Source organism: Bufo bufo, chromosome 10 (assembly GCF_905171765.1).
Source record: "Bufo bufo chromosome 10, aBufBuf1.1, whole genome shotgun sequence".
Classification (NCBI taxonomy): domain Eukaryota; kingdom Metazoa; phylum Chordata; class Amphibia; order Anura; family Bufonidae; genus Bufo; species Bufo bufo.
The window spans coordinates 110,725,862-110,752,067 of NC_053398.1; the positions used below are offsets into that span (position 1 = coordinate 110,725,862).

Sequence of the window (26,206 nt, forward strand, 5' to 3'; positions counted from 1 at the left end):
GATACGGTCGTGTACATCGGGCTTAAACGGCATGATTTAATTTTACACTATTGATTGCATGTTTATGTTTGTTCGGTTTTCTTCACAAATGCATTTCAGTGCGAATTTTGGTGATGATTTTGAAGCGGATTTATCCTCGGAAAATTTACTCAATGAATGATCTTACCCTTTGGCTTTCTTCACACGAGCAGTACGGATTGTCAGGAAACGTTCAGAAAAAACTGATGGTTTTTCACGCAAGTTGAATCAGTTTTTTCTGCAATTACGTTCAGTGTGTGTGTTTTCTGTGCGGATTGCATGCGTTTTATGCAATCCGCACAGATGAAAAAAAAGAGAATAACGCTCAACATCTCCCAGCAACCATCAGTAAAAAAAACGCATTGTATCCAGATGTCGTCCGTTTTTCATGCAAGCCCCATTCACTTCACGTGAAAAACGTACAATGCAGAACGTGCTACGATCTTTCCTTAACGCAAAGATGATGCATGAAAAACAGGTCAGGATTGAGTATGGATGCTATGCGTTCACTACACGGATCACATCTGGATGGAAACTCGCTCATGTGGAAGAGCCCCCTATAGTTCTGAGCTGACAAATTCTTCTGTCTTCAGAGCTGAAATCTCTCTGCATTCATTTCTAGCTAAGGTACATTTACGCAGCTGTTTACGCGAATGGGGTTGTATTGCTTCAAGCCTCACTCAGATGAATGGGACGGTTAGAGGAATTGTCGCAACAAATCTGCCATCTGTTAATATACCCTTAGGCCTCGTTCACATTTCCGTGTCTGATTAACGTCTGTGAAAACGTCTGTACGTGTTTCAAGCGTGAAAATTACCGTGTGTCTGTTTTTTGCCCTCGGTGTGTTATCTGTATTGCACGAACACTGCTCAGCTGAAAGTTGATTTCCAGAGCATCTCCTATCAGTGGTCAGTGAAAAACGAACCAAAGATGGAGGCAATTCAGATGTCCTCTGTGTTGTGTCCGTGTTTTTTCACGGACCCCTAGACTATAATGGGTGTGTTTGGTTCACATCAAGAACCAAAGTAGTGCATGTTTCCATGAGTTTTTCACTGACGGTCTGACGAGTGTGGGGGCTCCCTGAAACAGCAGGACTTGGACCTCCGCCGATGTGATAATGATGACCTACCCTGAAGATAGGTAATCCATTATCCATTCCTGGAAAACCCCTTTAACCACGGTTTTATTTTCCATAGTTTTACAGCTGTGGATTTTGCCGTTTTATTCCACCCTGGAATTTGTGCTGCAGGTTTCACCCTCTGCATTGCAAAAGGTGAAATCCGCAGTAGACATCCACAGCATAAATTGACGTGCTGCAGATTTAAAATCCATACCGCAGGTCAAATTACACTCTGGATTTTTTTTTTTTCGCAGGGTGCGGATGAGATTTCTTGAAGGGCATCTGTCGGCAGATTTGTACCTATGACATTGGCTGACCCGTTACATGTGCGCTTGGCAGCTGAAGGCATCTGTGTTGGTCCCATGTTCATATGTGCTCACAGTGCTGAGAAAAGTGATGTTTTAATATATGCAAATGAGCCTCTAGGAGCAACAGGGGCGTTGCCGTTACACTTAGAGGCTCTGCTCTCTCTGCAACTGCAGCCCCCTCTGCACTTTGATTGAAAAGGCCAGGCAGTGTAAAGTTATCACACCTGGCCCTGTCAAAGTGTAGCGGGTTGTGCATTTACAGAGAGAGCAGAGTCTCTAGGTGTAAGGCTTCATTCACACGTCTGTGGAACATGATCCGTGAGATACCGGCCTGGATTTCTGCTTGGTGCAGGAGCGCACGGCATCATTGGTTGCTATGACGCCGTGCGCCCGCCGCAGTACAGTAATACACGCGTATGATCTATACGAGTGCATTACTGTACTGCGGTGGTGGCACAAAGCGCACGGCGTCATAGCAACCAATGAAGCCGTGCGCTCCTGCACCAAGCAGAAATCCAGGCCGGTATCTTACGGACCGTGTTGCACAGACGTGTGAATGAAGCCTAACGGCAACGCTCCTGTTGCTCCTAGAGGCTCATCTGCCTACATTAAAGCCATCACATCTGCTGACAGAAGCTCTTTAAAGAGGTTTTCCAGGCTTTTAATATTGATGACCTATTATATCAGATCGGTGGAGGTCTGACGCCCAGCACCCTCGCCAATCAGCTGTATGAAGAGTAGGCACGCGCCATGCGTGCCGTCTTCTGTCTCTCTTCCTGCTATGTCTATGGCAGGAGACGGCGCGTGCCTTCTTCTCATACATGTGATTGGCGGGGGAAGGTCATCATTGTTAAAAGCCCTATCTCATCCACTTTGTTGGTGTTGTAGAACGCTGCGGATGTGCCGTACTGTAATCCGCACAGTATCTGTCCCATGTGCGTTCACCTTTACTGTTCTTCAAGCAGATGAGATATCTGGGAAACTTTAGGCCATTCACATGTGGCGTTTTATTTTCACATTTCACACCGAAATTCAGCAACAAAGTACACTACAATGCACGTCAGCGGGATTCATAAAAGCCAAGTCACAGGCAGCAGAAAAAAAAAATACATGTTGATTTCTCAAAATCTGCAGAATGTAATGCAGGTTTCTTCTGGATTCTTCTACGCCAATGTTGAAATCAGCAAGTAATACATTCTGTGTGAACGCGTTACAGTGCTTAAAAGTTATGGACAGCTTTACAGGAGTTTTCTCATCAAAACATTTGTGGCATATTGCTAGGATATGCCACAAATGACAGGTAAGTGCGGGTTCCCCTTGAGAATGGGGACCCCAAAGTGAAGGGAGAACAACTGCCACCCTCTATTCACTACTATAGAAGTTTCAGAAAACAGCTGAGCGCTGGCTCGGCTATTTCCGGCAGTCCCATAGAGGTGAATGCAGTGGTGGCTGCGCTTGCGCGGCATGCTCTTCATTCACTGCTGAGGGACCTCTAAAAATACAGTAGCTGTCGATGCTCGATCAGCTATTTTCAGAAGTCCCATGGAAGTGAATAGACAGCATGTCGCACATGTGTGGCGTGTTCTCACTCACTTTGGGGGCCTGTTTTTGAAATAGGTGCAGGTCCCGGATCCTATCTGATATTTGTGGCCTATTCGAGCGATATCTCAGGCTACTTTCACACCTGCACTAGGTGCGGATCCGTCTGGTATCTGCACAGACGGATCCGCACCTATAAATGCAAACGATGGTATCCGTTCAGTGCGGATCCGTCTGCATAGCAGCTTTTTCAGATCTGAGTTTTCACAATCGTGAAAACTCAGATCCGACAGTATATTCTAACACAGAGGCGTTCTCATGGTCATGGGGACGCTTCAAGTTAGAATATACTAAGAACTGTGTACATAACTGCCCCCTGCTGCCTGGCAGCACCCGATCTCTTACAGGGGGCTGTAATCCGCACAATTAACCTCTCAGGTGCCGCACCTGAGGGGTTAATTGTGCGGATCTCAGCCCCCTGATCGGGTGCTGCCAGGCAGCAGGGGCCAGACCCCCCTCCTTCCCCAGTATTAAAAGCATTGGTGGCCAGTGCGGCCCCTCCCTCCCCAGTATTAAAAGCATTGGTGGCCAGTGCAGCCCCCCCCCTCCCTCCCCAGTATTAAAAGCATTGGTGGCAGTGGCCACAGGCTAACAACCCCCCCCCCCCCCCCCCCCCCCATCATTGGTGGCAGCGGAGCGGAATTTCCGATGGGAGTCCCAGTTTAATCGCTGGGGCTCCGATCGGTTACCATGGCAGCCAGGACGCTACTCTTACTGGTAAGTGACAGGTCTGTGCTATAAGCAATGCGCCACACAGACCTGTCACTTACCAGTAGGAGGAGCGCCGGCCAGCCACAGACAGCGCATGTAAGTATAAGCTAAGTAACCATGGCAGCCAGGACTGCAGTAGCGTCCTGGCTGCCATGGTAACCGATCGGAGCCCCATCGATTAAACTGGGAGTCCCATCGGAAATGCAGCTCCGCTGCCACCAATAATGGGGGGGGGGGGGGGCTGGGCTTGTTAGTGCTTTTAATACTACGGAGGGATGGGGGGGGGGGGGGGGGCACCAATGCTTTTAATACTGGGGAGGGAGGGGGGTCCCGATCACAGCCCCCTGTAAGAGATCGGGTGCTGCCAGGCAGCAAGGGGCAGTCATGTACATAGTTCTTAGTATATTCTAACTTGAAGCGTCCCCATCACTATGGGAACGCCTCTGTGTTAGAATATACTGTCGGATCTGAGTTTTCACGATCTAACTCAAATCCGATGGTATATTCTAACATAGAGGCGTTCCCATGGTGATGGGGACGCTTCAAGTTAAAATATACCATCGGATTGGAGAAAACTGCGATCCGATGGTATATTAATAGGGACTCCTGACTTTACATTGAAAGTCAATGGGGGACGGATCCATTTACAATTGCACCAATATTGTGTCAATGTAAACGGATCCGTCCCCATTGACTTACATTGTAAGTCAGGACGGATCCGTTCGGCCCCGCACCTCCAGAGAGGAATGGAGGCAGAACAGAGCCAAACTGATGCATTCTGAATGGATCCGCATCCATTCAGAATGCATTGGGGCTAAACTGATCCGTTTGGGGCCGCTTGTGAGAGCCTTGAAACGGATCTCACAGGCGGACCCTGAAACCCCAGTGTGAAAGTAGCCTCACTCGTTTTACTCATTTTGGGCTAAAATCATTTTTTCAATAGGTTTGTATTAAAAAAAAAATAATAATTAAAAACACATTTCAACCGGTTTTGTTCTGCAGCTTCACGGTCAATGTATCTGCAGACCACTTTCTTCTGCTCTACAGTGAATTTGTCAGGGAGCTGCACTGACGGCTCGATCTTTAGCCCTTACCTATACTTTCCCAACAGCTCATCATCGCTAAATTACCATCAGTTTGATAAAGATTTAGCTTGAAGGGGTTTTCGGAGATGTTAATACTGATGACCTATCCTCTGGGAAAACCCTTTAATATGAGTGTTTATGAGCTGTCAGGAGTCACAGCGCTACAGATGGAGCCAACAGAGCAGCTCCCTGACTGATTCACTGTAAAGCAGGAAGAAATGGTCTGCAGATACACTGAAAATGTAATAGACTAATTTAAAAAAATATATAATTTTAGCCCAAAATGAGCAAGGGCAAGTTCACATCACTGTTGGGCTTTCTGTTCTTCTGATTAAGGATGAGTGAACTTGCGGTTTGCAAGTTTGAGTTGGGCGTTTGTGTTATGTGACAATTCCGTTACCACGGACCATAACAGAATTCTATGACGGCACGCATCACGGAAGCCTTTAAGAGGCATTCCTTCATAATAGAAGTCTATAGGCACCATAACGGATCCATTAGGCTACCCATAGACTTCTATTATGACGGAATGCCTCTTAAAGGCTTCCGTGGTGCATGCCTTTATAGAATTCGGTTATGGTCCGTGGTAACTGAATTGTCACATAACCTGAACCAGAACGCCGAACCCGAACTTGCAAACGGCAAATTCGCTCATCCCTACTTCTGATCCATCAGAAGAACAGAAAAAAAAAAAAATAGAAAAAACTGATCTGTCTTTTTGTGAGGATCAGTTCGTGTCACTTCCTTCAGAGATCAGTCATTTTTAATGGGAGAAAGGCGTTCTGCACTGATCTCTGACGGAAGGGACACAAACTGATGCTCAAAATACCGGATCCGTTTTTTACTTTATTTTTCTGTTCATCTGACGGATCAGTAGAACGGAAAGCTAAACGGTGATGTGAACGCAGCCTAAAATGAAATAAAAAAATTGCCTCAAAGGTGTTCATAGCCTTTAGACCTGTCTTGGACTAGACACTAGACATGAAAAACTTTATAAAACAAGTTTTTTTTTAAATACATTTCATTAAAACTAATGAAGGGAATGCTGCGGATATAGATAACATATCATAATACATGGTGAATAATTAGACAAGTCATACAGTGTCATTTTACTCCATTTTTTTTATTAAATTACCTTTACGGAACGTTAAGAGGGGTAGTAGATCCTATGGAATCTAGTAAGGCCGATCAGTCCATACTTTCTAATATATCGGAGCAGACACTGATAGGAGGATCTAGGTTTTGAGTGCAAGTCAGCAAAAATTTCATAACTTTTGAAAGATGCGATGGATGGGCGAGCATAGGAATACAGTGCTCCACCGTCATCACACGGCTTACTGACGTGCCTCTAAGTGTCTTTCGGGTCAGAAAGCTTTGTTTCACAGAATACTGCCATGATCAATGGATTACTCAAGAAAATACACAACGAGACAAACTAAGGCATCTTATCTTGGTGACAGACACGTAAAACATGTAGAAACTGTGTATTTACGTGAGCATCATGTGGTGACGTTTAGGGTGGCGAGGATCTTCACCTTCGTGCTGCGAGTGCCAGCTTGTGTCTTCTCTCACGGTGCGGGTCGGCTTACTGGAGCGGAAGCGTCACTCATCCCTGTCTGTGCTACTGTCGGAAATTCTAACTTTTCGTAAATGGTTTCGGTAATGGGCAGGTACTGAGAGATTTCATTTGGCTCGGTGTAGAGCGGAGGGGGCACATGACTTAGGTTGCTGATTTGACTTTCCCTGCATGTGTATTCTCTCAGCATGAAGGTCTTGTCGCACTCGTGGTAAAGACGAGTGTCGCTCATTCGGATGAGAACCCCATCCACCCTGAGGAAGAACCGGAGGAGAATAAAGAAGCTAGAAGGCATGACTCTGATCTTCACGCTCAAGCTGGACACGCCATGATCATGGAGTTCGTCTTCGAACAGTAGGACTTCCTCAAAAAACATGATCTGCTCTCTCGCCTTCAGCTTTTCCGTATTGATACGGTCGGTTGTGGAGACGACATTGAACGTCAGGTCGTTACCCAGCAAGGTTCCCTTGTAATCGGTCGTATAGGTCCAGTCATAAGGCCTCACAATTTCCTTGCTGTGCTCATTTTCTGACCGACTTTCCTGCCACTCTTCCGCACAAGCCACTTTGACGATTCCCTGGTTCTTGTTCACTCTTTTGAGGGCATCAGTGGCCGTGAACTCAATGCCAAAGCCAGCGGAGTGCTGAATTCTTAAGACATTGCCCCCAAACATCATCTCGGGAAGACAGGGCATGTGCATATCTTCTGCCAATTTCTCCACATCGGCTGACTTCATAATGTGCGTTTTGATGGCTGTGACCTTCCATGGTCCGAAATTGAAGTCTTGATTACTACTCTTAAAACCGTGAATCATCATTGTTGGAGCCGGTCAAGATCTGAAGACAGAGAACAGGGTTACAGTTAGTAGAAGGCAATGAATAAGGATAATGCGTTAGGTATGAACCCGAACAAGGACATGGTTGTACAGCGGCCGGTGACTTGAACACAGTCCTGTAACCTGTATGGATAGTAGGAACAAGAGTATGTGCAAATATTAAAGGGTTTGTCTGAGATAATTAAAGGGGTCATCCAGGAAAAGATAACGACCTATCCTGAGAATAGGTCATCCTTATCACATCATTGGGGGTCCAAGTTCAAGCACCCCTGCCAATCACCTCTATCAGGGAGCCGCTGCTTTCCGGCAGCTTTCCAAGCACAGCGCCATACATTGTATAGTGGTGGTGCTTGGTATTGCAGCTCAGCTCCATTGACTTGAATGGAGCCGAGCAGCAACTAGGCCACATAGGACTGATGTACGGTGAGGTCACTGGCCTAGAAAGAGGCAGCGGAGCTCAAAGCGCACCCAGTCTCTTCTAAGGCCTCTTTCACGCGAGCAGGTTTTCCGCCAGGGTGCAATACGTGAAGCAAACGCATAGCATCTGGCCTGAATCCTGAGCCATTCATTTCAATATCAATACATAAGAGTCCTATAATAACAGACTTCGCCATAAATTGCTCAGTTACAAATATTCAAAACCATAAGTATAATGGTTTGGGCTCCGTTGCTCTTTGTTTATATTTGGTTGGAGACCATTTCAATCTGTCGTTTTTCACGCATCATTTCTGCGTTCAGGAAAAATCCAAGCATGTTCTATATTCTAACTTTTTCGCGCAGCCCTGGTTCTATAGAAGTGAATGGGGCTTCACTGATTGAATCTGGCTGTGAATAGCCCAGCGGGCGGCCTGACGTGCACAGCATCATTGTACTCTATGATGCTGTGCGCACGATCAATGCCGCATATCTCGGAGGGCATACGGTCGTGTGCAAGAGGCCCTATTTTGAGCGCCAGTTTGTGTCACTTCTGCCAGAGATAAGTTATTTCTTACAGGACTTTTTCTTCCATCAAAAATAACTGATCTCTGATGGAAATGACACAAACCGATGCTCAAAAAAATAGACGGATCAGTTACTTTTAGTACAAATTGATGCTGACTGATCATAACCGATGCTCTAAATAACGGATCTGTCTTTTTTTTAACATGAGTTTGTGTCATTTCCATTAGAGATCCGTTATTTTTGACGGTCCGCAAAACACAGGTATCTGCATCTTTGGCGGCCCCAATGAAATGAAAGGGTCCGCGGAATGGACCCTTTACGGTCGTTTGAATGGACCCTTAGGCTGAGTTCACACATCAGTTATTTTGAGCCAAAACCATTAGTGAAGACTACTCTGTGTTTTTGACGCGCACCTAGTTTCTGAAGTGTGAACTCAGCCTTACAGATCAGAAAGCTGAACAGCGATGTGAACCCTGCCTAAGATGCAGAGGCAGCCTTCTCAGCCTGCCTCTCTTCTCCCTGCCTGAGCTTCTATGATGGCAGTCAGTACATGTAGATTACCGATACCCCAGCGCTGCGAAGGAGAGGAGTCCGATGAGGCTTGCTGTTCTCAAATCCTGACAGGTCTGTTTCCTATGCACAACAGGAAAGAAATCTATCCGTCGTCCGACGTCTCTCTTACGTAGCGCTGGCGTGCGCTGCGCAGTATGACATATCGGTAGTCTAGATATACTGACTGCCATCCTAGAAGTGACAGACCAGCGACCCGAAGTCATTACACTGCGTTGCCCTCAGTAAGGACATCATTGTGCAGGCAACAAGCTCCCTTCAAAAGGTGAAAATCCGCTGCAGATTCCCCAGCTGAGACCCTCTGGCTTCTGCCGCAGTTTTTCAATTTGAATGCAGCGCATCCGGCTGCGGTTTTCAGGCGATTCAATGGAGCCAATAGGCGATCAGTCCCCCGCCACAGCTTCCAGCACCGTCCGTGTGGATACCACACCAAAGAAGAGCCGTGTCCGTTCTTAAAGAGATTATTCTGTCACCTAGATTTTGCCTATAGAGCTGCGGACATGCGCTGCTAGATCGCCGCTAGCACGTCCTCCATATACATCCCCCATAGCTCTGAGTGCCTTTATTTAGGCAAAAAAAACAGTTTTTTATATATATGTAAATGAGGCAAGTAAGGAGCCCGAGGGGCTGTCACTAAGGTTTCTGGAGCCCAGCCACGTCCACTGTGAAGGATAGTGGTGTACATAGAGACGGAAGAGCCCCATAGCAAGGATCAAGCCAGGCCCCCCTTTTCAATGACCCTTGGGCCATTTTTCCACTGCCTCCTTTGCTAAAAGTTGTTCCTATAGAGCAGGCATGCTCAACCTGCGGCCCTCCAGCTGTTGTAAAACTACAACTCCCACAATGCCCTGCTGTAGGCTGTTCGGGCATGCTGGGAGCTGTAGTTTTGCAACTGCTGGAGGGCCGCAGGTTGGGCATGCCTGCTTTAGAGGGTAGAGTCCTGACCAGATTTTCACCTCCAGTAGAAGAGGAGATAATCTGGGCCCCCTCTTGCCCTGGGCCCCATAGCAGTCGCATGGTCTGCCGCTATGGTAGTTACGCCCCTGGTGAAGGAGCCCAGCACCGTCCCGCATCCTCCGAATCTCCTCCTTGCTCCCCGACGTCACAAAGTTAGAGCGCCGTAATCTCGCAGCTAGCGCATGCGCAGTTCGTTCCCTAAGGCTGATGCCAGGACAGGGAAGGAACACTATGCGGCGCTCTAGGTTTGTGACGTCGGGGGAGCAAGGAGGAGATCCGGAGGATGCGGGCGGTGCTGGGCTCCGGAAACCTTAGTAACAGCCCCTTGGGCTCCTTACACACATCATATATATATAAATCGTTGTTTTTTAACACAATAAAAGCACACAGAGCTATGGGGACTGGGTATTGCGGACGTGCTAGCGGTGATCTAGCAGCCCATGTCCTCAGCTCTATAGGCAAAATCCAGGTGACAGAATCCCTACAAGCAGCAGTGTGAACAGCGCCATAGGCTCCCCATGACAAAACCCGGATGGAATCCGCTAAAATGAGTATTGTGATACCCTACTAATTAACCAGGTGCAACGAATGAGGCAGATTCTGCTGAGAGGGATGGGTACACAAGTGCTCTCCAGGCTGAGAAGTCATACTAGCGGCGACTCAGCATGCGACTTTACAACCGCAAGGTGAGCACAGCACCAGGTGACTGCCGCACGCACACAGCAATAATCCTACAACAATCCCCAACCACGGCCTGCACAACAGCATCCCCCATACTGACCATCAGCAATGCCGTCCTCCTCTCCTGCCAGATACCCCGCCCCCCCGCATGCATTCCGGCCAATCACGAGTTTCCTCTCGAAGACTGACAGCTGCGTTGTCCAATCACAGGCGACGCCTATGATGGGAGAGCCCGGTTGGACCACGCGCCGAGCGTGTGACGTCATGACGATGAACCCGTACTGCGTCTGCGTGAGGCTGCACGGGGGCGGGGTACAGTGCAGCCAATCAGATTGAAAAGGCTCGTGAGCGTTGACCAATCACTAAGGACGTTACATGAGGGTTTCATAAAGGGGCGGAGAAAACAGGAAGTGAGCCAGACATGAACTCTCTGGAGCAGGCAGAAGGTGCGGCACAGTGGGGTTCAGGGGCTGGGGGGAAGGGGTGTCCATGTATGTGTCCTGTATCTTACTGGGGGCAAGAGGAAAGCTGCAGGGGTGCATGTTACCGTAGAGAAACACACGTGGCCATTAGTTTTGGTTCAAGAAGGGTTAATGTTGCTTTCAAATGTCTCTTATTCCTTTCTTTCTGCTTAATTTGCATATAATTATAAGTATTTTCACCAGAGAGGTGGTCACTATGTGATCCGAGTGGTATGTGGCGCTACATGTACAGGCTAGTGGCCCCTACTCCAATAAATATCAAAGCACATCCACCCATTCAAAGTAGAGGAGACCCTTTGGGTTCCTGTACCACCGGTGGAGAGCACATCAGGAGAGAACGATCGTATGAATGAATGATCCCACCAGCAACGTGTCAGACTTAACTGGCCAACCATGGAGTACATTTTTAAAGGGTTTGTCTGCGATTTTGGTATTGGGGGTCTGTCCTCAGGCTAGGTCATCAGTATCAGATTGGTGGGGGGCTCCCCTGACGATCAGCAGTTTGGAGAGAGCGTGGCGCACCAGCGATTGGTCACATGGTCTAGGCGCTGCTCAGCCCCATAGAAGTGAATGGGGCTGACCACGATACCAAGCACAGCCGCGATACAATGTACAGCGCTGTGCTTGGTGAGGAGCAGGGAGTATCGCTGCCTCCTCAAACAGGTGTCGGACCCCCGCTGATCTGATATTGCTGACCTATCCTGAGGATAAGGGCTCGCGCACATGACCGTTGTTTGGTTCCGCTTCTGCAGCTTGAACCCTATACTTCAATGGGGCTGCAAAAGTTGTCACTGAGCTGATGGCCATTGCTGGTAGTTAGAACGTTGTAAGTTGTGCTAGACATACAGTGCCCTGCTAAAGTATTCACCCCCCCTTGACGTTTTTCATATTTTGGTGCCACACAACCTGGAATTAACATGGATTGTTTGAGGATTTTCATCATGTAATTTACAGAACATGCTCGCAGCTTTGAAGAGGTTTTATTTAATTTTTTTTAATTGTGAAGCAAACAACAAATAGGACAAAATAACAGAAAAAGTCAATGTGCAGAACTATTCACCCCCCTAAAGTCAATACTTTGTAGAGCCACCTTTTGCGGCAATCACAGCTCCAAGTCCCTTTGGATAAGTCTCTATGAGCAGTTGTCACATCTTATCACTGGGATTTTTGCCCATTCCTCCTTGCAAGACTGCTCTAGCTCCTTCAGGTTGGATGTTTGCACTTGTGAACAGCAATCTTTAAGTCTGACCACAGATCTTCTATTGGATGGAGATCTGGGCTGTGACTCGGCCATTCTAACACATCTACTTGTTTCCCCTTAAACCACTCGGGTGTTGCTTTAGCAGTGTTTTTGGGGTCATTGTCCTGCTGGAAGGTGAACCTCCGTCCCAGCCTCAGATCACACAGAGTGGGACAGGTTCTGCTCAAGAATATCCCTGTATTTAGCACCATCAATCTTTCCCTCAACTCTGACCAGTTTCCCAGTCCCATCCCCCCAGTATGATGCGGCCACCACCATGTCTCACTGTGGGGATGGTGTTCTTTGGGTGATGTGATGTGTTAGGTTTGCGCCAGACATAGCGTTTTCTTTGGCCGAAAAGTTTAATTTTAGTCTCATCAGACCAGAGCCCCTTCCTCCATACATTTTGGGAGTCTCCCACAGGCCTTTTTGCAAACTCACAACGAGCCTTATTGTTTTTAGCTGAAAGTAATGGCTTTCTTCTGGCCACTCTGCCATAAAGACCATCTCTATGGAGCGTGCGGCTTATTGTCGTCCTATGTACAGAGACTCCAGTCTCTGCTGTGGAACTCTGCAGCTCCTCCAGGGTTACCTTAGGTCTCTGTGCTGCCTCTCGGATTAATGCTCTCCTTGCCCGGTCTGTGAGTTCTGGTGGGCGGCCGTCTCTTGGCAGGTTTGCTGTTGTGCCATGTTCTTTCCATTTGGTTATAATAGATTTGATGGTGCTCCTGGGGATCATCAAAGATTTGGATATTTTTTTCATAACCTAACCCTGACTTGTACTTCTCAACAACATTGTCCCTTACTTGTTTGGAGAGTTCCGTGGTCTTCATGGCAGTGTTTGGTTAGTGATGCCTCTTGCTTAGGTGTTGGAGCCTCTGGGGCCTTTCAAAAAAGGTGTGTATATGTAATGACAGATCATGTGACACTTAGATTGCACATAGGTGGACATCATGTCACTAATTATGTGACTTCTGAAGGTAATTGGTTGCACCAGAGCATTTTATGGACTTCCTAACAAAGGGGGTGAATACATATGCACATGACAATTTTCTGTTTTCTATTTTTAAACAATAGTTTTATTTATATACTTTTCTCATTTCAATTCACCAACTAAGGCTACTTTCACACCTGCGTTTGGTGCGGATCCGTCTGGTATCTGCACAGACGGATCCGCACCTATAATGCAAACGCTTGGATCCGTTCAGAACGGATCCGTTTGCATTACCATGAACAAAAAAAAAAAAAAAATTTTTTTTTTTTTTTTTTTTTTTTTTTGTTCATGATAATGCAAACGGATCCGTTCAGACTTTACATTGAAAGTCAATGGGGGACGGATCCGTTTGAAAATTGAGCCATACTGTGTCAACTTCAAACGGATCCGTCCCCATTGACTTACATTGTAAGTCTGGACGGATCCGTTCGCCTCCGCACGGCCAGGCGGACACCCGAACGCTGCAAGCAGCGTTCAGGTGTCCGTCTGCTGAGCGGAGCGGAGGCTGAACGCCGCCAGACTGATGCATTCTGAGCGGATCCGCATCCACTCAGAATGCATTAGGGCTGGACGGATCCGTTCGGGGCCGCTTGTGAGAGCCTTCAAACGGAACTCACAAGCGGAGCCCCGAACGCTAGTGTGAAAGTAGCCTTAGACTATTGTGTTCTGATCCGTCACATACAATTCAGATTAACAAAACATTGAACTTAAGGCTGTAATGTAACAAAACACGAAAAAAGTCAAGGGGGGTGAATACTTTTGTTATTTGGAAAAGCATTTTTTAATCCTATGAGAAATGTCTCCTAAGTGCTTAGCGTGGCGGGCTTTACTTTTGAAAGTGCCCGAGCCCGCTGCCCCCTTCTCCGCTGTGTGCTCCTTTCCTCTCCACTGATGTCACAACGATGCAGCGCTTCCCCGCTTTATGCGTTGTCCTGACGTCAGGGGAGAGGGAAGGAGCAGACAGCGGAGAAGAGTGGCGAGCTCGGGAACTTTCAAAAGTGTAGGTCATCAGTTTCTAGTGTTGAGCGAACTTGAGTTTTCAAATTCGGCGTACAAGGTTCGAGGTTATCTACAAATTCCATTATGGATTCTGCTACCGCGGACTATAACTTATGGTCCTTGGTAGAGGAACCCGTAACGGAATTCTTAGATAACCCGATCCTTGTACGCCAAACTTGAAAACAGAAGTGCGCTCATCCCTATCAGCATCTGATCGGTGGGGGTCCGACACCTGAGGATAGGTCATCAGTATTAAAAACTCGGAAAACCCCTTTAAGTCTTTGCCTAAGGGCTCATGCACACGACTGTATGTATTTTGCGGTCCGCAAAAAATACGGGTGACATCTGTGTGCATTCGGTATTTTGCGGAACAGAACAGCTGGCCCTTTATAGAACAGTACTATGCTTGTCCGTAATGCGGACAATAATGGGACATTTTTTTGCGGAACAGAAATGCGAACATACGGAAACGGAATGCACACAGAAACTTTCCCATGAACACGAACGTATTTTCTTTCTGTGTCCGTTCCGTTTTTTTGTTTTTTTTTGCGGACCATATACGGAACCATTTTTTTAAATGGGTCTGCAAAAAAAGGAAGTTACTCCGTGTGCATTCTGTTTCCGTATGTCCGTATTTCCGTTCCGCAAAAAAGAAAAAAAAGGACTGTTCTATGAAGGGCCAGCTGTTCCGTTCAGCAAAATATGGAATGCACACGGATGTCATCTGCATTTTTTTCGGACCGCAAAATACATACGGTTGTGTGCATGAGGCCTAATTGTGAGCATCTTACTGTCACTTGTCATTTCAGGGCTTTGTACAGTCCTTTTCTCTGATCTCCTAAGAGCTCATGAACACTTATTTAACCCATATTCTTATTGTGCCCACATTCTGATAAGTTTAGCTATAATGAGTATTTATGAAGTCAGGAGATCAGAGATGAGAGCTACACATGAACCGTCAGAAGGTGGGATTCACCGTAAACAGAAAGTAACAGTGTGCAAATAGACTGAAATTTTAACCCCGGTATCTGAAATTTTTTAATAAAGACCAATTGAAAAAAATTATTTATAGCCCCAAAATGAAAAATGCAATTGCGCTGAAGGTGTCCATAGCCTTTAAACACCCAGAAAACACTTTTTTAAAGCAACTGACTCCCTGGCCCCCAAGCAAAATGGATGGTTGAAGTTGTCCAGTAATGCCCTTACCCATGTCGTTTCAGGCAACCATGGCCAATCTTGTTCAACCTTGCCAATCACATTGTCAGCAAACTGAATCCTGCTGTCGGCCATCGCAAACAATTTTGTGCTGATTTTTTTTTTTTAAGCTTTGGTTGGTCGAATTTGCCCTTTTTTTTTTATCTCACATGGGTAGGCACCTTAGGACAGGCATAAGATGCTTCAGAACATCTTAGCAAATGGTTTCAAGATGGCTTCATCTCCTAAAGGCACCCATACACCTTTAATAGCTGTTGGCCAAATGCTCATTTGGCCGATGGCTATCCCCCGACTTACACTTCTGGCTCAATCGTACACTGCCTGTCCAAAAAAAAAGTCGCCACCTGGATTTATCCAAGCAAATAGTTATGAGCCTCCTATTGGATAATTACTGCATGGGCGATTATCTTTCAGCTGGCAACAAGTTATTTAACCCCAACTGGTGCAATGACACATGTCGTGGAAAAGATGTTAGTCTGTTTGAGAAGGGTCAAATCACTGGCATGCATCAATCGGAGAAAACATCTAAGGAGATTGCAGAAACTAAAATTGGGTTAATAACTGTCCAACGCATTATTAAAAACTGGAAGGATAGTGGGGACCAATCGTATTTGAGGAAGAAATGTGGCAGGAGAAAAATCCTGAATGATCGTGATCGGCGATCACTTCAACGTTTGAAATCAAATTGAAGAAAAACAGCAGAACTCAGGGCTATGTTCAATAGTGAAAGTAAGAGCATTTCCACACGCACAATGCGAAGGGAACTCAAGGGATTGGGACTGAACAGCTGTATAGCCATATGAAAACCCCTAATCAGTGAGGCAAACCAGAAAAAAGGCTTAAATTTGCTAGGGAGCATAAAGATTGGACTCTGGAGCAATGGAAGATGGTCATGTGGTCTGATGAGTCCAGATTTACCAGACCGTAACCCCGTTTTTTTTTTTTTTGTTTTTTTGGGACAGGCAGTGTATATGGTACTTATAATTAAGGCCTCTTTCAAGTTCCTGATGACGTCAGTGCTTCATCTGTGAAGGATCTGTTGTTGGTCCTCGGGTCCATTTTATTTTTTATTTTATTGCCCCCTGGGTGTCATCCGTATTTCATGTGCACTGATGGCTGAGAAAGGGGTTTCCAGATCATCTCCTACCAATGGTCCATGAAAACTGCTTACAAAACACAGGCCTTATTCACACATCAGTGTTTGATCAGTTATTGTATGCCAAAACCAGGTGCACTCAAAAACAGAACAGGAGGAAATCTTTCCATTATACCTTATCTCTGTGTAGACTCCACAATCGCCAATGAAAACCACTGATCAAACACTGATTGTGTGAACAGGGCCTTAAAGGTGTTTTTAAAAAAAAATATATTGATGACCTATCCTCAGGATAGGTACTCAATATCATATCGGCAGGGTTCCAACTCCCGACACCCCAGCCGATGAGATATTTGAAGAGAAAGCAGCGCTAGTATGAGCACTGCCTTCTCTTCACTGTTTAGCTGCTTGCCGTCGCAACTGCAGCAGTAAGCAGTTTAATTACAACTACGGCGCCCCCATTCATTTAATTGGAATGGCTCCTTACTATTCAAGTAAATGGGACGGCGGAGCTGTAATTACACCTGCTCACCACAGCAATTGTGATGACGAGCGGGTAAACAGTGAAGAGAAGGCAGCGCTCGTATGAGTGGAGGTCTCGGAGTCGGACCCCCGCCGATCTGATATTGACCTATTCCAAGGATGTCATTAATATGAAAAAACGGACAACCCCTTTAATGAGTACTATGGTATATTGTTTGCAGTACACATAGGAATGGGATTTTCTTATTGTATTGTACCTGTAACTGGACATTTTTAGGCTTTTTTTTTTGTGATATGCAGTTATGTAGATACAACTCTGTTCTCTATCTAGATCTAAAGGCGTTTGAGCGGAGGCTTACGGAATATGTTTCATGTTTACAACCCGCCACTGGACGTTGGAGAAGTAAGTTGGGTTAGGGTCACACCATGCAGTTGAAAGGTACTTTTTATTTTTTTTAAAGTTTATTTGCAAATTTGCCATTAAACAGAATAGAACAGGAATACAAAAAGTTTGGCCATTTTGTTAACAGTTGTATCATAGGCACATATGTATGAGCATAAGCTGTTGTAATAAATACTAATGTTTTGTGATATTTTGAATCTTCTCTTTTAATAGTGATTCTCATCGTAGTATCTGTTTGTACTGCAACTGGTGCCTGGAACTGGCTAATAGATCCAGAGACGCAAAAGGTATTTTCTTTTCATTTTGTTTTCCTATTGGGACATTTATCATCTATCCAAAGGATAAGTAATAAATGTATGATCACTAGGGTCCCCACCCACCTCTGTGGATATTAGGTACCAGTAGATGTCCCTAGTGAGAAAGCCACAGTGAATTTTTCTGTATTGGAAATCTACCATGGAAGAAATCTGAGGCTGGCCCAGAGATGTCTTCCGCAGATTTGTAGAAGTACATGCTGCTGATCCACACGCAGATTTAGCCCATTTACACTGTCATCTTTAAAGGCTATGTACACCTTTTGAGGGCAATTTTTTATTATTGCATTGTACTCATTTTGAGCTAAAAAAAATATATTTTTTTTTTGGTTTTTATTAAAAATATTGAACCCCTGTTTCTGTGCAGCCTTGAGTTTCTCTAATAGCAGGCTCTGAATTTTCACTCTGTTTTGTTAGGCAGCTCAGCTGACTGCTCTCCATCTCTGACCTCCTTATAGCTCAATTATTTCTTATCTTGGTGAAATAAATGTGGCTTAAATAAGTGTTTATGACCTTTTAGTAATTTAACCCTTTCGCTACCAGCGCCGTACATGTACGCCGCTGGAGCGAAGTGCAAACATGGCATCGGCTCGCATGTGCAGTAGGCGTCATGGCCGGAGGGTCCCCGTTATTTCAAACAGCAGAGGCCCGCGGCTAATGACCTTGACCAGCAATAATGTCAATCAGTCATTAGGGCTCTATCAAACGAGCGGATCCCGTGTGGGTAATCCCTGTTCCAGACAGCAGAGACACGGAGCAGTAACCTGATTGATAATGCTCCGTGCCTCTCTGTGACCTTTTTGCTACAAAATCACAGTGACCACTTTATCTCACTGTGATTTTTATTTTATTTTTTAGTAAAAAGATTACAGAGAAGCACGGAGCATTATCAATCATGTTAATGCTCCGTGTCTCTGCTGTCCGGAACGGGGCTTGGCTCTTTCACGCAGCGGATTACCCGCACTGGATCCACTCGTGTGAAAGAGCCATTAAAGCCTTTTAGATGTCGTTATCACGTGAGGATGCCAGTAATTGATTTCAATACGCTGGGTCTCTCTGAAGAGACCCAGGGTATTGAAGCTGCATTTTTAATTTTGGCCAGCAGGTAGCAGGCCAAAATAAGAAATGAGCCCCCACACAGCTCAATGGATATACAGTATTTTTCGCTTGATAAGACGCACCCCAAGTTTAAGAGGAGGAAAATAAGAAAAAAAATATTTTCATTGGACCTCATATCAGATCCTCAGATCAGACCCCCATAAATATTAGGACAATGTCAGGTACAAGACTGGAAATGGTATGGTGGCCGGGGTCAGGTACTAGACAAGTAATGGCATGGTGGTCATGGTCAGGTATTAGACTAGTAATAAGGATTGCTGCATCATGTGTCAGGTGGAATAGATGCAGTACTGTGTGAACACGGTCGGTGCTGTGCAGGGTCACACCCCAGTGTACTCAGCGCTGGAGCCGGAGGATCCTCCTACCAGTGACACAGCCTGGAAATAGGAAAGACCTGTGTTTGTGCCTCCTGTGTGACATGGGACTGGTACCGGCGGCATATAGACAGATGTGTGCGGGGACTGAGCAGAGACAGGCGGCTGGCAGAGCTGCGGGGGCTGCAGGCAGACGCTATCAGTGAGTGACATGGCTGTCATTGCGCTTGTGTACAGGCTCCTCCACCGTCAATGTGCCATCTCTACACTGACAGTTACTGCTGTAGACGACTTGTGTCAGCCTGGCACTGAGCTTTCTCTGAGGTACTGCCATATACATAGTGAGCTGAGGGGGCACAGCTGGAGGCACCTGTTCCAGAGACCTGTTCTCCCAATGTACCTGACTGCATGTGCCTGCACGCAGTCTTGTACCTGACGCTGTACGCGGTCGGGACAGTGCAGCGCTGGCCCCAGGAATGAAGACCGGGAGGGTGAGTATTATAAGCTCTTGCAGCCCTCCACTCCCTACTCCCGGCACCTAAAGCATACTAGTGAGCGCTTCTATAATGGAGGTGCTCACTAGTATTCGTCTTATAAAACGCACAGCGGGAGGAAAAAATGCGTCTTATAAAACGAAACATACGGTAACTTAAAAGGTTATGGGGGCCAGAATATGGTGATGTAAAAAAAAAATATATATATTTTTTTCAAAGTTAACATTTATTTTTACACTATATAGACATTTAAAAAAAACTATACATATGTGGTATAGTTGTAATCATACTGACCCAGAAAATGAAGGGCAAAGCTCAGTTTTGCCACAATGGGAACGCGGTGGGAACAAAACCCGTAACACGGTGGAGGAATTGTATTTTTTTTTTTCCAATTCCACCCCATTTGGATTTTTTTCCCACTGCCTTGTATGCCATATTAAATTGGGGCATTAGAAAGTACAACTTGTCCTGCAAAAAATAAGCCCTCATACAGCTATGTGAACAGAAAAATAAAAAAGTTGTGGCTCATGGAAGCTAGGGAAGAAAAATGAAAAACGCAAAGACGAAAAAACCTCCGGTATCCTAAGGGTTAAAGGGGGTCATTTATTAAAGCCCCTGCGCTGGTGGTGGATTGCTGAAGTTGTGTAGAGGGGCCGGCCTCTCCATAACTTAGGCGCATCCAGTGCTGCCTCTAAATGTAAACCAGCTTCCTAACTGTCTTATGTTTAGACCATTTTATGTGCCCAAAACAGGTGTAAAAAATGATGAATGAGACGGGCCGGTGTTCTGTCAGAATACTATACCTTATCAGAATGCTATACCCTCGTCACTTCCGGTCACTCGGCTGCACGGCAGTGACGAGAATCAGCTGGAGGAGGGGGTGTGCTGCGCTGCGCAAGCGCAGATCCATGGGTAAGTAAATATTATAGCACTGCCGCGGGAGAAGCACCCACTTAATGCACATGCGCAAAGCCGGCCAGGACACACTGCGCCTGTGCCCGGAGCCACGGCTGGGTAGGAGAGGATGCGCACGCGCAGCTATATACTCCCGTCAGCCACACACCTCGCACTCAGGGGTAGGGAGATCTGATGGAACATTTTGCACTGACAAATCTAGCCACGCGTGCGCACCCTCTCCTACCTAGCCGTGGCTCCAGGTGCAGTGTGTCCCGGCCGGTTTAGCGCATGCGCATTAAGTGGGCGCTTCTCCCACAGCGGTGCTATAATTTTGACTTGCCCGTGGATCTGCTCTTGGGCAGCACCGCACACCCCCTCCTCCAGCTGATTCTGGTCACTTCCAGTGCGGCCGCGTCACCGGAAGTGACGAGGGTGTAGCATTCTGATAAGGTATAGTATTCTGATAGAACACTGGCCCGTCTCCTTTCCCACCCACACTATGCCGACTTTTCCCCGCTCACGCCAGGTCTTAAAAAGTCGCAGATAACCTGAAATATGCCTATATTAGGCGCTAACAAATGACCCCCAAGGTTTATTAGATGACAGCACAAAGTGAAAGTCCGATTCACACATCTAGACAAATGGTTAACTCTTTATGACAGAATGGCTCAATATTGTTTCATAAAGACCGATTGAAAATAATCTTTATCCGAAAATGAGCAAAATGCAAAAAATTGCCTCCGAAGGTCTACATAGCATTTAAGTAGAAAAATCATATTTTTAAGGAATTTCTAATCAGACTGATGGATTTTTCTCATTGTTATTTTACAGGTTTCCTTCTTCACATCATTATGGAATCATCCCTTCTTTACAATTAGCTGCATTACATTAATAGGACTGTTTTTTGCTGGTATACACAAAAGGGTAGTGGCCCCGTCAATGTATCCTTTTTGATGGTCTTTCACTAACACATTTTGGTTCATCTCACAGCCGGCTTAATGGGGTTGTCTGTTTCTTCTACACAGTGGAGTCACATTATTATGACCACCAGCTAATAACTAGAGTAACCACCGTGTGCAGCAAAGACTGATCTAGACAGGCCAGGAGTGACTCCATAAGGTCCTGGTAGGTTGTGACTGGTATCTGTAGTGCCTCCCGCAGCTGCTGGAGGGTGGGTGGGGCAGGATCCATAGACCAAACACAACAACCGAGGTGCTCAATTGGCTTCGAGCCTGGGGAATTGGGGAGCCAGGGTAGTACTTGGAAGTCTTGGTCATGCTCTTCCAACAACCGTCAGACATCTCTATCCGTGTGACAAGATCCCATCTGCCCCAGGGAGGGTGTACCTGATCTGCAAGGATCAATTCATACTCGCATTGGTTGAGAGTGCCTTCCACATGACGTGTGATGAAGCAGAAATCGTGACCCATTGCAGAAGGAATGCCTAATTCCGGTATTGCCATGAAAATTGAAGCCATTGCTGCTGACGCAACTTCATTAGAAGAGGTTAAGGGACCATCTGTCTGCTTCGCGTCCCATACTCGGGGTTCACTGAACTGTTTAAGACACGCGTCTGATAGCCGCCTAGTTCATTCTGGTCTTGAGCTGCTCCTCTGTAGGGTGTCGGTCCAGCCTCGTGCACCTGCATAGCCAACACTCGCCGCTCACATCAATAGCATATGGTGCTCCGCAGTTTCCACGTTACATTTGTCCACTCACCATACACTTTCACCACAGCAGCACGCAAACAGTTCACAAACTGCGCAGTGTCAAATACTGTCACCCTTGGCCCGAAAGCCAATAATCATCCCTTATTGCCCTTTAACCCATGACTGCACCGAGGGATAAGTGCGCAAACAGCCTATCACACACCTTATATAGACCGCTCACCACACGTCAGTTCATTCAAGTGTCTCCGACTTTGAAAGTAGGAAGCAATCATAATAATATGACTCAACTTTGTATATGCTGAGGATAGGCTATCAATATCTGATCAGCGGAGGTCTGGCATCCGCCAACCCTCACGGTCAGCTGTTGGGGAGTAGTTCTGGGGCTGGTCCATTTTGTAGGGGATGGAGCTGATAACTGCAGTGCTCATTGAAGTGAATGGGAGCAGCGCTATAGTAACTAGCTCCGTCCACTACACCGTGGACAGAGCTGTGTAGTTCTTGAGATTCGATCTACTCCTGAACGGCAGAGGTCAAATAATGATGGTCTATCCTGCTGGACCACCCAGATGCACCAGAGGGAGACATGGGAGCCACAGAAGTCAGAAAAGAAGAATGAGCTGGCAGTGGAAGTAAGAGACGGTAGAATAAGGATGCTTCTGACACTTTATATTGGTTGTGGGAGGTTGGAAAAAAATGTTCAAAGTGGGAAGACCCCTTTAAGTATATATACATTGTGTTTTATCATCTAATTCTGCATACAATTTATTTTTCTTATCCAATTCTTCAGAATAGCAGCAAGATGTCGAACTGTACTAGCAGAATATAACATGTCATGCGACGATGTACGTATTATACACTTTAGATTCTGCTGTAGATTATTGTGTTGGCCTTGATTTATTGGTATTTTTCGGAGTTATATTTCCCATTACAACTTATCGCCTATCAACAGGATATTGGATGTGTTTGATCAGCGGGTTCCAACCGCTGGGACCCGTTGATTTGCTAAAATGGAGGCCCTTGCTGCTCCATTCAACCCTATGGTACAGGAGGAGATGGCAGAATAGAAGCGCTCAGCTGTTTCTGGCTAAATCGCGCAGGGAAAAGGCATTTTTTGGAGATCCAGTAACGTACCGGGTTCTCCATGGGGCTACCAGGAAGCCCGGTGACGTCACTGGCACTCATGGGCGGGATTTAGCGCTGCCCTAGCCAGTAAAATGGCTAGGGTAGCGCTAAAGCCCGCCCCTCAGAGCCGGTGACTTCACCGAACACACTGCCGGGCGGAAGCTTCCGGCCGGCAGTGTTATGATAAACAAAAGTGCCCGTGCCCTGCGCGATTTAGCGAAGGGTAAGGGAGCGCATCGGAGCATGAGATGCTCCGATGCTAGCCTCAGGGTGGCTGTCTGGGTGAAAATAAGGGTATGTCCGAGTTCAGCTCTGAACCCAGACAACCCCTTTAATGATCTGTGAAATATGGATTTCATCCGTGGTTTTCACAGACCCATAGACTATAATGGGTGTGATGGATCCGTGCTAAATACAAAATAGACAAAATAGAGCATGCATCCGTGCTAAAACCCGTGTGGGAAAACACAAAATGTCTGAATACACACATTATAATGAATGGGTACGTGTGCGAAAACGTACAGCACATGTATGTGGAACACTGACTTCATCCTTTGGGTTAAGTTAGTGTAATTGGACAACCCTTTTAAAGGGCATCTGTCAGCAGATTTGTACCTATGACACTGGCTGACCTGTTACATGTGCACTTGGCAGCTGAAGACATCTGTGTTGGTCCCATGTTCATATGTGTCCGCATTGCTGAGAAAAATTATGTTTTATTGTATGCAAATGAGCCTCTAGGAGCAACAGGGGCGTCGCCATTACACCTAGAGGCTCCGCTCTCTCTGCAACTGATGCCCTCACCACTTTGACAGGACTAGCTGTGATGTTTTGACTGCCTGTCCCTGTCAATCAAACTGCCGGGGGCACGGCAGTTGCAGAGAGAGCTGAGCCTCTAGGTGTAATGGTAACGCCCCGTTGCTCCTAGAGGCTCATTTGTATATATTAAAACATCATATTTCTCATTAATGCGGGCACATATGAACATGGCACCAACACAGATGTCTTCAGCTGCCAAGCGCACATGTAACAGGTCAGCCAGTGTCATAGGTACCCTTTAAAGAGGACCTTTCACTAGAATAAAAAATCTAAACTAACTATACAGACATGTAGAGCGGCGCCCAGGGATCTCCCTGCACTTACTGTTATCCCCGGGCGCCGCTCCGTTCTCCCGGTATAGGCTCCGGTATCTTCATATGTTCGGCTCAACTGGGTGGAGCCTGCCGGCGTCTCCTTCTCCCAGGCTGTAGCGCTGGCCAATCGCAGCGCTCAGCTCATAGCCTGAGAGGTTTTTTTTCCTCTCAGGCTATGAGCTGAGCGCTGCGATTGGCCAGCGCTACAGCCTGGGAGAAGGAGACGCCGGCAGGCTCCACCCAGTTGAGCCGAACATATGAAGATACCGGAGCCTATACCGGGAGAACAGAGCGGCGCCCGGGGATAACAGTAAGTGCAGGGAGATCCCTGGGCGCCGCTCTCCATGTCTGTATAGTTAGTTTAGATTTTTTTATTCTAGTGAAAGGTCCTCTTTAAGGTTTCTTCCTGTGGGGGGGGGGGGGGGGGGGGGGGGTTGTCTTTCGGCCTCGTGGCCATTTAGTAAGTGCAGGAGTACCCATGTTAAAGCTGCATTTTCAAAGCTGACCACTATATTTCCTGTAAAGTATGCCCTGAAAGAAAAATAAAAACGTCCAGGAACCTGTCTTCTTACTGATGGCCGACACGCAGATCATTTCTTCTGTACATTCATGGCGAAACATTTTATTTTTATTTTATTTTTTTGCAGACGGGAAAATTAATTTTAAAGCCAAGACCCCACGTCCAGTGATGTCTGCGGTCGCCTGATGAAGCTTGATTTTTCATCTCTCCTGGCAATACGGTCTCTCTTTTGGAGATGGTTATTGATGACAGATCGATGATTCACAAAGTCAAAATTCTTTGAACTTTGGGACATTCATCCAAGAGGAAATTCAATGATTGTACAGTCTGAGCTTTGGAACTGTTATTACAGGAAAAAGTCACCTGAAGTGTCATATCCCTGTCTAGGTATGTGTATCAAGAAGGAGGGTTTGCACACCCCCAGGGTGCAGTTTTTCTCCCCCCCCCCACCCCCCCGTCCTATACAATACTAACATTTTAACGGATCTTTTGTGTGTTTTGTGAGGTGACGTAACAGTTGGAGCTGAGATGCACAAATAAAGTTTTCAACAAAATATTTGCTATTCTGGGTGATGGCCTTAGGTAGTGTTATTTGACAGCCCCCTCCCCCCATACATGCATGCTTAGCTCAGCAAAAGAGTCCATGTGTTCTCAAGCAGGCCATATGTTGCTGATCATGCCACCAACGTGCAGTTTCCAGCATGGCGGATTACATTTTCAGCAGACGTCGGCCATCACGCTAGTTTTACAGTCGGACAGAATGGCCAAAATCTGCCATCCCAGCCAACTTTAATCTTATGTGTATGGCGATCTTAAGGAGCTGTCAGGCATCTATGGCGGTAGCTTATCTCACTGAAGAACAAAAGGATCTGGCATATTCAGATTCAACATCCGGACCTGATATTCCCCTGCCATCAGGAGAAAGTCAGGACACCCTCGTACTCATCAGATGATTGGCTGGTCCTGCCAAAATCTATCAATTGTGTATAAGCAACTTAGAGGGGTATTCCCACCACAGACAATGGGGGCATATCGCTAGGATATGCCCCCATTGTCTGATAGGTGACCTCGGGACCTGCACCTACACCAAGAACGGAGCCCTGAACGTGGTGGAGGACGCACTGCGCATCCGTAGCCACATTCCATTCATTTCTATGGGGCTGCCAAAAATAGCCGAGCGCTGGAGGTGGGACCCGCACCTACACTGAGAACGGAGCGGGGAAGGTGGCGGAGGGCGCACTGCAAGTGCAGCCGCCCCTCCATTCATTTCTGTGGGGCCGCCAAAAATGGCTATTTCCGTCGGCCTCAT

General features: G+C 46.5%; 2 protein-coding genes across 2 annotated transcripts; one reads left to right on the forward strand and one right to left on the reverse strand.

The window, feature by feature from the left end:
• Window positions 1–5,945: 5,945 nt before the first annotated feature.
• On the reverse strand, window positions 5,946–10,559 carry TIPRL (TOR signaling pathway regulator). Its single transcript, XM_040409454.1, has 2 exons — window positions 10,503–10,559; window positions 5,946–7,253 (listed from the first exon to the last, which is right to left on the reverse strand). The coding sequence occupies exon 2, from the start codon at window positions 7,232–7,234 to the stop codon at window positions 6,410–6,412; it is 825 nt and encodes a 274-aa protein (XP_040265388.1). The 5' UTR covers window positions 7,235–7,253; window positions 10,503–10,559; the 3' UTR covers window positions 5,946–6,409.
• A 209-nt stretch (window positions 10,560–10,768) lies between these two features.
• On the forward strand, window positions 10,769–25,465 carry CNEP1R1 (CTD nuclear envelope phosphatase 1 regulatory subunit 1). The gene is made up of 6 exons (XM_040409455.1): window positions 10,769–10,848; window positions 17,243–17,314; window positions 17,528–17,601; window positions 21,284–21,393; window positions 22,910–22,964; window positions 25,025–25,465. The coding sequence occupies exons 1-6, from the start codon at window positions 10,824–10,826 to the stop codon at window positions 25,064–25,066; spliced, it is 378 nt and encodes a 125-aa protein (XP_040265389.1). The 5' UTR covers window positions 10,769–10,823; the 3' UTR covers window positions 25,067–25,465.
• The last annotated feature ends 741 nt before the right edge of the window (window positions 25,466–26,206 follow it).